At 33.7% G+C, this 10978-nt stretch overlaps 1 protein-coding gene across 2 annotated transcripts; it reads right to left on the reverse strand.

The window, feature by feature from the left end:
* Positions 1–7316: 7316 nt before the first annotated feature.
* LOC123245147 (myosin regulatory light polypeptide 9-like) lies at positions 7317–7844 on the reverse strand. 2 transcript variants are annotated; one of them, XM_044673903.1, is made up of 2 exons: positions 7653–7835; positions 7317–7490 (listed from the first exon to the last, which is right to left on the reverse strand). In XM_044673903.1, the coding sequence occupies exons 1-2, from the start codon at positions 7833–7835 to the stop codon at positions 7317–7319; spliced, it is 357 nt and encodes a 118-aa protein (XP_044529838.1). The 2 variants fall into 2 exon arrangements, with proteins under 2 accessions (XP_044529838.1, XP_044529839.1); XM_044673904.1 differs by having other exon boundaries at positions 7317–7844.
* Between the last annotated feature and the right edge of the window lie 3134 nt (positions 7845–10978).

Here is a 10978-nt window from a genome sequence, read left to right on the forward strand (position 1 = left end):
TGATAATAATCTCTTTCAAATAAGTCTGTCTTCAACAATAATTCCCATGACTTGGGAATCAGGAATGTTGTGTGTTGATTTATAATCTGGTATGAAATAATGGCAATTCTTCTTAATGAGTAGAAGTGTTTCCTATTATTTAAATGTTAGGGAGCCAGAAATTGCCAAAAGATGAATACAATTGTGTAATAACTAGTAAATACCATGATACACTATAAACACAGAATCATGATATCTTCTGTCCAAAATTGGGATTAATATGATCCAAAGCAGATGAATGAGGAAAACAGCTACTGTTTTAAATAGTTCCCTTGTAATTTTTCCAGAAAGAAAACAAACTAGCTATAAATCATTATTGGGAGATTTAGCGTGTTTTCACAGTCTTGTCAGGATCAGATTAATTTCTGGAATCTTTAGAACATAGCATTTTCCATGGAACTACTAGATGAACAAATATAAAGAATGATAGTGTTTTTTTAAAGTGATATGACAATAGATTTATGAACTGGCCTGTGAAAATGTTAAATTGCTCTAGGTATCTCTTTATGAAATGTTTTCTATTTCAAGAAGAACTGAAGAAAGCATTATCTGTTGACCACAGTATGCCTTGGATACATAAGAAAAACCCCAAGTGTTTTTCTCAAACCATTCTTTCTATATATTCATTATCTACTTTAGCAAAACTAACAGTGGAACTTTGAGAAAGAAACCCATTATATAACTAACAGTTAATATATTACTAGGGAAATAAGTTCCAACTCAATCCATTAACAGATGCACAGATGAACAGATTTATATCCCTGCTTTGGGTTTTCTAGATTGAGAGGGAGGAAAGTAAGATGAATGAAAAAGAAGCAGAGGGAGAAGAAATGAACAGAATATCTGCTTTGGCACAAAGAATGAAACTGAATATAACTGGGAACCAAGAAAATGTCTATTGTTCTTAGTGATGCTTATCCAAAAGACTTTTATCTCCTTTTTTCCTCCCTCCCAGATTTAATACTAATCCAGCTCCTTTTCAGCTTGAAACCAAATACAGGATTCTCTAATTCCCCTTTCCTTGTCCATCCTTCTTCAATTAGCTTTTAGAGAATATTGAAGTTTCTTTAAGGAGAAACAATCAGAATTTATTCCACTCCAGCAAATGTTTATTGAGGGCCTATTCTAAGCAAGGCGCAGATATAAGGATGAATGAGATAGGTGAGAGAGTAATAATGGAGATTACCAAATGCAAGTAGAATTTGAACATGTAATGGGTACATGCAAAATTGTGTGAGTGATCAAAGGAAGGCAATATCTGATGCTATTTTCATTTCTGAACATTGGTGCAGAGATTGCTTCTGTGAGATCTTCAGCAAGTACTTTTTGGCACTACATCCCTACTTGTATAAATATACCACAGGATAAACTATGCACTTTATGAAGAGTTGGAGGCTAAGAATCCACAGAGGACCAGAGAGATATATCAAGGTTTTTTGGAATGGATTCCTTGTATATAGTTTACAAGTGCCAAAATATGGCTATGCTATACCAAATTTGAAACAAGGCAGAAAAATCTATTTGCTAAAAGTGTTTTGGGAATTTCAATCAGCACATGTCCCCAAAATAAATTGCTTAAAGTGACATTAAGTTGAAGGTACAGCTTTGAGAATTTGACTGGTGCTGGAAACTTTATGAAAAACGCCTGCAATTTCCACCAGAAATTGTACATCATGAGTCAAATTTGCCAACTCAAGGGCAATTCTTGGAGATACTGAAAGAGTTTGGTCTATAAATGAATTGTCTCTTAGCCAGCTATGCTTAGACATGTAAGAGGTGCTTGGGAAATCCTACATTGATTCTGAAATTGGACAAGAAAAATCTAAAAAGCAAGAAGTCTTTACTGGACAATGTTGCAGTGAACACAACATGTCAAAATATACTGGTTTTGCTGTTTGACTTGTCTCCAGTGAATGAATAAAGTTTAGATAAATACAAATTTATGAAAAAAAGTAAGCAAAACCATGAGGAATTAGGAAGGGAAGGAAGAAAGGCTCATCTTGCTAGACTACTGGTAAAAATTTGAAGGAAATTTGGAAGAGAATCTCAAGGACAGAGTAGAAAAACTAATGCTTGAGAAAGTTAAGAAGAGAAAAAAATACAGGCAGAAGATGAGGCTGAGACTGGATGGGAAAAGTATTATAATTTCATCTTTCCAGAAGATGCTGTAAATGAGCCCAAACTCAAATTGCTGGTAGTGGCCAAATTTTGGAAGAAAAAGAAGCAAGAAAAGGATGCTACAAAGCAAGAAACCAACAAAGTCATAGATGAGAATGAATCTTGACTTATTCCATGTTGTTGAATTTGTGTGATTTTTACGAATTCCTTTCGGTTATTGTGACTGAGCACACTTTTGTACAGTTCCCCGCCCTCCAGTAATTAATCTTATACTTTTGCTATTTAATATATTGTTGAGTTAACATGGAGATCATAAATAAAGAACATAAACTTTTTCTAAAAACAAAACTCAATTGTTTCAGACACTACAAGAAATGGAAGGGCATGGTTGGGTGGGTAAGGAAGGGACTTTTGTAAAGGTGGATAGAATAAGAACTAAAAGGAAAAGGGGAAGGGACAAAGGAGAGACATTTACTAAGGCTGGCCAATTTCTAACTAGGAGGGCAAGGTAGAGAATAATAGAAAGGATAATGTGGTGCAAATTAGAGAAGAAATTGGACATCTGAGGAAGGATATAGCAAAAAGAAAGAGAAGGATAAACTGAGGGGAAAGAATGGAGGCAAATATACAATTAGTACTTATGACTTTGAATGTGAATGGGATGAACTCATTCACAAAACAAAAATGGATAGCAAAATGGATCAAACTGACAATATATTACTTAAAAGAAATACACTTCAAAATGAGAGACACAACTAGAATAAAGATAAATGTTTGGTACATAATATATAGGAGTAGCAATCATGATCTCTGACAAAGTCAAAGTTAAAATAGATATAGTCAAATGAGATAAACCTCAAAATTATAGTATGTTAAAAGACATTATAGATAATGAAGGATTATCCATATTTAACCTACATGCACCAAATATTATAGCATCTAAGATTTAAAAGGAAACCTAAATTAGGGGACAGATGGGTGGCTCAGTGGATTGAGAGCCCAGGCCTAGAGACAGGTTCAAATCTGACCTCTGACACTTCCCAGCTTTGTGACCCTGGGCAAGTCACTTAATCCCCATTGCTTAGCCCTTACCAGTTTTCTGCCTTGGAAGCAATATACAGTATTAATTATTTTTATTTTATTTTATTTTTTATTTTGAACATTTTCTCATAGTTATAGGTTTCATGTTCTTTCCTTCTCCCCCAAACTCCCCTAACCCCCCTTAGCCAATGCACAATTCCACTGGGTTTTACATGTATTATTAATACCCAATTCCATATTATTGACAGTTGGGCTAGAGTTATCATTTAGTGTCTACATCCCCAATAATATCCTCATCTGCCCATGTGTTCAAGCAGTTGTTTTTTTTCTGTGTTTCTCCTCCCACAGTTCTTCCTCTGAATGTAGCTAGTTTTCTTTCTCATAAGTCCCTTAGCCTTGCTCTGGATCCTTGCATTGCTGCTAGTAGAGAAGTTCATTATGTTCAATTGTCTCTGTGTATAATGTTCTCCTGAATCTGCTCCTTTCACTCTGCATGAATTCCTGGAGGTCATTCCAGTTCACATGTAATTCCTCTTTTATGTCTTTGAGCACAATAATATTCCATCACCAACAGATACCACAATTTGTTCAGCCACTCCCCAATCAAAGGACATTCTCTTATTTTCCCATTTTTTGCCACCACAAAGAACACAGCTATAAATATTTTTGTACAAGTCTTTTTCCTTATTATCTCTTTGGGGTATAAACCAAGCAGTGCTATGGCTGGATAAAAAGGCAGATAGTCTTTTAAATCTCTTTGAACATAGTTCCAAATTGCCATCCAGAATGGCTGGATCGGTTCACAACTCCAGCAACAATGCATTAACATCCCAATTTTGCCACATCCCCTCCAACATTCATTACTCTCCCCTGCTGTCACTTTAGCCAATCTGCTAGGTGTGAGGTGATACCTCAGAGTTGCTTTGATTTGCATTTCTCTAATTATTAGAGATTTAGAACACTTACTCATATGCTTATTGATAGTTTTGATTTCTTTATCTGGAAATTGCCTATTCATGTCCCTTGTCCATTTATCGTTTAGGGGATGGCTTGATTTTTTTGTACAATGGATTTAACTCCCTATATATTTGAGTAATTAGACTGCTGTCAGAATTTTTTGTTATAAAGATTTTTTTCCCAATTTGTTGCTTCCCTTTTAATTTTGGTAGCAATGGTTATGTCTGTACAAAATCTTTTTAGTTTAATGTAGTCAAAATTATTCATTTTACATTTTGTAATTTTTTTAACTCTTGCTTGGTTTTAAAATCTTTCCTTTCCCAGAGATCTGACAAGTATACTATTCTGTGCTCACCTAATTTACTTATATTTTCCTTCTTTATATTCCAGTCATTCACCCATTCTGAGATTATAGGATGTGAGATGTTGATCTAGACCCAATCTCTCTCATAATGTTTTCCAATTTTCCCAGCAATTTTTGTCAAATAGAGGGTTTTTGTCCCAAAAGCTGGGTTCTTTGGGTTTATCGAAGACTGTGTTGCTGAGGTTGCTTACCCCTAGTCTATTCCACTGAACCACCCTTCTGTCTCTTCGCTAGCACCATATTGTTTTGATGACTGGTACTTTATAGTAGAGTTTAAGATCTGGTACTGCTAGGCCACCTTCATTCATATTTTTTTCATTATTTCCCTTGATATTCTGGGTCTTTTGTTTTTTCAAATGAATTTTGTTACATTTTTTTCTGATTCAGTAAAAAAGTGTTTTGGTACTTTGATAGGTATAGCACTAAAGAGGTAAATTAATTTGGGTAGGATGTTCATTTTTATTATGTTAGCTCGTCCTACCCATGAGCACTCAATATTTTTTCCAGTGGTTTAGATCTAGTTTTAATTGTGTGAAAAAGGTTTTGTAGTTATGTTTGTATAATTCCTGTGTTTGTTTTGGTAGATAGATTCCTAAGTATTTTATATTGTCTAGGGTGATTTTAATTGGAATCTCTCTTTCTAACTCTTCCTGCTGCGATGTGTTGGAAATATATAGAAATGCTGATGATTTATGTGCATTTATTTTGTATCCTGCAACTTTGCTAAAGTTGTTGATTATTTCCACTAACTTTTTAGTTGATTCTCTAGGATTTTTTAAGTAGACCATCATATCATCTGCAAAGAGAGATAGCTTGGTCTCCTCATTGCCTATTTTAATACCTTCAATTTCTTTTTCTTCTCTAATTGCTACTGCTAGTGTTTTCAGTACAATGTTAAATGATAGAGGTGACAATAGGCATCCTTGTTTCACTCCTGATCTTATTGGGAATACTTCTAATTTATCCCCATTGTAGATGATGATTGTTGATGGTTTTAGATATATACCATTTATTATTTTTAGGAAAGGCCCTTCTATTCCTATACTTTCTAGTGTTTTCATTAGGAATGAATGTTGTATTTTGTCATAGGCTTTTCCAGCATCTATTGAGATAATCTTGTGATTTTTGTTTGTTTGCTTGTTGATATGGTCAATTATGTGAATGGTTTTCCTAATGTTGAACCATCCTTCCATTCCTGGTATAAATCCCACCTGATCACAATGAATAACCTTCATGATCACTTGCTGGAATCTTTTTGCTAGTATTCTTTTTAAGATTTTTGCATCTATATTAATTAAGGAGATTGGTCTGTAGTTTTCTTTCTCTGTTTTTGATCTACCTGGTTTTGGGATCAGTACTATATTTGTGTCATAAAAGGTGTTTAGTAAAACTCCTTCTTTGCTTATTATGCAAAATAGTTTGTATAATATTGGGATTACTTGTTCTTTGAAGGTTTGATAGAATTCACTTGTTTTTTTTTTCTAAGAAATAAATTTATTTCATGATTGCAAAAGTTTAAAGCAAAATTTATGAGTATACAAAGCTGCCTGTTTGCCTCAAACTTACTCAGTTAAAAGAATCCTTATTTTATCAAAATACAAATGTTTGTGCTTAAATAGACCATATTGGTGGTATATATAACATGCCAACTTCAATTATGAAGCAATGTCCCTAAAAAACAAACTGTGGTTTATTTTAAGAATCAAATATGAAGGACTATGATATACCTTACAGTATGCCAAAGCCAAAAAATAACTGGGATATGTATTTTATTCAGTGTATTAGAGATGAAGAAAGGACCATGTAAGTTCTAGGATTCATTATATAATTCAGTGCAATGTTTTGTGCAGTATTTGATAAAATTTAATACACCTTTAAAGGCTTTTATTCTCAAAAGGCATAGATATTTCAAAATAGGAAATGGAGGTACATAATTTGGAATTAAAGCTACCCAGGTACTACAAAATTAACAATGCAAATATGAATCAAAAATAGAAGAGAGCAATGGAAACCTGCTCATACAAAGGAGGTTATGGCACTTGTTTAATTCTTGGTGAATCAATGGTTAATTATTAGTATTCAGGACACTATTAGGCACTGGGAATAAAGATAGAGTGGAGGTAGATAGAAAGCAGAGGATGGTGGGAAAAGAAGTATATAACTCCCATTTTTCTACAGTTTATTTCATTTATAGTCTCTGAAAATAGTAAAAGGGATTAAACAAATGCCCAAGCTTCCATCAACTGTTTGGTTAGCTACAGGTTTTGAACAAATACTTCATCTCAGAAGTGTTTTTAATCTGATGTAAGAATAAAGAATAGAGGAGTTAACACTGCTTCCTGAAGAAGAAATTTCTGATTTCCTGAATAGGCTACAACTTAAAATTGTTTGGCCTTTATGTTTAAAATACTACATTTTTTAAATTTCAGACATTACTGAAATATAACTGGTGCCTATATTTAGTGTTGTTCACAATCTTTATTTTAAAAGTATTTAATACAAAAAATGTAAAAAAATCCAGCTAAACCAGAAATTGAGATTTTTCCCCCCCATTTAGGCTTTCACAAGTCAATGATCATTTCTCCAATTCTATTTTACTTTAACTTAAAAAAGTGATACTCCCCCCCCCTTTTTCAGTCTAATTATAGAGGTACAAGTGTGCCCAAAACGGCTTGGAATAAATACAATGAGATGCAAAAGCTGTAAAGCTGAGTGCATACAAACATATTCTATCAGAAAGTCTCAGAAATAAACGAAGTGAAAACAAGAGCTGTTGGCATGAAATTGACATTTCCTTTTAGTCATCTTTGTCTTTTGCTTCATGTTTAAGAATGCGTGTGAACTCAATATATTTAAAATTTCCCTTTTTGCCAATAGGTGCTTCTTTATATGGCTCATCTACTTCTTCATCTGTGAATCTGTCTCCCATTGTTGTCAGTAATTTTCTCAAGTAATCTTCTTGAATAGTTCCAGTAGCTTCTTCATCAAAGCAAGCAAAAGCATTTCTGATAACATCTTCTGGATCAGTTTCATTTAACTTTTCCCCAAACATTGTAAGGAACATGGTAAAATTTATAGGACCTAGAGCTTCATTCATCATGGCATCTAGGTAATCATCAGTTGGATTCTTTCCTAAGGAAGCAAGCATGTCATGTAAATCTTCCTTGTCAATGAAACCATCTCTGTTCTGATCAATCATATTGAAGGCCTCTTTGAATTCCTGAATTTGTGATTGATCAAACATAGCAAATGCATTTGAAGTTGCGGGCTGATGGCATTTCTTGGTGATCTTTGTCTTTGCCCTTTTGCTTGACATTTTGACTGATAAATCCTTCTGTGGCTTAGAACCCAAGAACAATGGTGGCGATAAACAACTACTGGTGTGCTTGAAGGTGGAGGCGACTCTCTACCGATAGAATTCACTTGTGAATCCATTTGGTCATAGGGATTTTTTCTTGGGGAGTTCTTTGATGGCTTATTCAATTTCTTTTTCTGATATTGGATTATTTAGATATTCGAATTATTTAAGTATTCTATTTCTTCTGCTGTTAATCTAGGCAATTTATATTTTTGTAAATATTCATCCATATCAACTAGATTGCTATATTTATTGCCATATAATTGGTCAAAATAGTTTTAAATGATTGCCTTGATTTCCTCTTCATTAGAAGTGAAGTCTCTCTTTTCATCTTTGTTTACTGATAATTTGGTTTTCTTCTGTCCTTTTTTTATTAGATTGACCAGTACTTTGTTAATTGTATTTGTTTATTTTCAAAGTACCAGCTTCTAGTCTTATTTATTAATTCAATAGTTCTTTTACTTTCAATTTTATTGATTTCTCCTTTGATTTTTATAATCTGTAATTTAGTTTTTAACTGGGGATTTTTAATTTGTTCACTTTCTAGTTTTTTGATTTGCACACCCAGTTCATTGATATTTGCCCTCCCCAATTTGTTAATGTATGCACTCAAGGATATTAATTTCCCCCTGAGTACTGCTTTAGTTGCATCCCACAGATTTTGGTAGAATATCTCATCATTGTCATTCTCATCAGTGAAATAATTAATTGTTTCTATGATTTTTTATTTAACTAACTGATTTTGGAGAATCATATAATTTAATGTCCAATTAGTTTTTGATTTGCCTGTCCATGTGCCCTAACCGATTATTATTTTTATTGCATCATGATCTGAAAAGGTTACATTTATTATTTCTGCTCTTTTGCATTTGTTTGCCATGTTTATATGCCCTAGTCATGGTCAATCTTTGTGAATGTACCATGTGCAGCTGAAAAGAAAGTGTATTTCTTTTTGTCCCTATTTATTTTTCTCCACATATCTATTAACTCTAATTTTTCTAGGATTTCATTCACCTCTCATCTCTTTCTTACTTATTTTTTGTTTTCATTGATCTAGATCTGAAAGAGGAATATTTAGATCTTACACTAGTATAATTTTACTATCTATTTCCTCCTTGAGATCTACCAGTTTCTCCTTTAGAAATTTAGATGCTATACCGTTTGATGCATATATGTTGTGTACTGTTATTTCCTCATTGTCTATACTGCCTTTTATCAGGATGTAATTACCTTCCCTGTCTCTTTAAATAAAATCTATTTTTACTTTGGCTTGGTCAGAAATCATGATCCCCACTCCTGCCTTCTTTTTCTCATTTGAAGCTCAGAAGATTTTCCTCCAGCCATTGACCTTAACTTTGTGTATGTCCACCTGCCTCATGTGTGTTTCTTATAGACAACATATGGTAGGATTTTGTTTTTTAATACACTCTTCTATTTGCTTCTGTTTTATTGGTGAGTTGATCTCATTCACATTCAGAGTTATAATTATCAGCTGTGCATTCCCCAACATTTTGGTATCTTCTCCTAGTTCTTCTTACTCTATTTCCTTTTAAACCAGTTGTTTGTTTAAAATTAGTCCCCCTTGTTCCCTCCCTTGGTTTACTTCCCTTTCCAATCCATCTCTTTTCATTCCCCTTTTATTATTTTTAATGTCTAATAAATCCCTCCTCCTCTTCCCTTTCTTTTTTTGACCTCCCCAACCCGTGCTCCCTCTGGTTTATCCCTTCTGACTTTCTCTGTAGGGTTAGATAGAATTCTATATCCTAATGGATATAGCTAATCTTCCCTCTCAGGATTAATTCTGCTGAAAGTAAGGTTTAAGAGGTTTAAGTATTTCCTATTAATGCTTTCTTCCTCTCCTTCTTATAATAGTATTCCTCCCCTCCCCTTCCCATGCCTTCTTTGTGTTTTACAAATTATCCTATTTTTCTTATTCCTTCAAGTTTCTCTTGGTGCCCTCTTCTATTCCATCCACCCTTTCCCCCCATATCATCTTAAACCATTTAGTACTTCAACCTCTCCCTATGAATAATTCTTCTAATTACTATAATAGTGAATGTTTTAGAATTACACATACCATTTCTCCAGATAGGAATACAAATAATTTGATCTTATTGAAGCCCTTGAAGAAGGACATTTAAAGATAGGAGTTTTCTTTCTTTCCCCTCTCTTTCTTATTTACCTTTTCATGTTTCTCTTGGTTTTTGTAGTTGGATATTAAACTTTCCATTTAGTCCTGGTCTTTTTCTGTGCAAATACTTGGAAATCTTCTATTTTGTTGAATGCCCATACTTTCTTCTGGAAGTATATAGTCAGTTTTGATGGGTAGTTTATTCTTGGTTGTAGACCGAATTCTCTTGCCTTTCTAAATATTATGTTCCAAGCCTTGTGGTCTTGTAGTGTGGAGGCTACCAGCTCCTGTGTAATCCTGATTGGTATTCCTTGATATATGAATTGTCTCTTTCTGGATTATTGTAATATTTTCTCCTTAACTTGGAAGGTTTTGAATTTGCCTATTATATTCCTGGGGGTTGTCTTTTCAATGTTTAGTGTAGAGGGTCTTCTATGGGCTCTTTCAATGCCTATTTTGCCTTCTTGTTGAAGGGCAGTTTTCTTGGATAATTTGTTATGATATGGTTTCCAAATTTCTATTAATTTCTGATTTTTCAGGAAGACCAGTGATTCTCAAATTTTCTCTTCTAGACCTGTTTTCTTGATCTGTCATCCTCACATTGCAATATTTTATGTTTCCTTCTATTTTGTCAGTCTGTTGACTTTGCTTTATTAATTCTTGCTGTCCTGTGAGATCATTAGTTTCTAATTGTCCAATTTTAGTCTTTAAAGACTCATTTCTCATGATCTCAGATTTGAACTCTTCAAGAGCTTATGACCAATTTTCATTTTTTGGGAAGGTTTGGATGTCTTTAATTATTTGTCCTCCTCTGCATTCTGGATTTTTTCTGTGCAAAAGTTATCAAGTGTTAGAGCTTTTCTCGTGGTAATTTTGGTGGTCATTTCTTGAGCCTTGCTAGTCATCATTATGCTGGTTTTTCTTTTTCAGCCAGAACTCTGAGTGAGGCAGACAGACTCTCTGTGTATAG

Source organism: Gracilinanus agilis, chromosome 4 (assembly GCF_016433145.1).
Source record: "Gracilinanus agilis isolate LMUSP501 chromosome 4, AgileGrace, whole genome shotgun sequence".
NCBI classification, from domain to species: Eukaryota; Metazoa; Chordata; class Mammalia; order Didelphimorphia; family Didelphidae; genus Gracilinanus; species Gracilinanus agilis.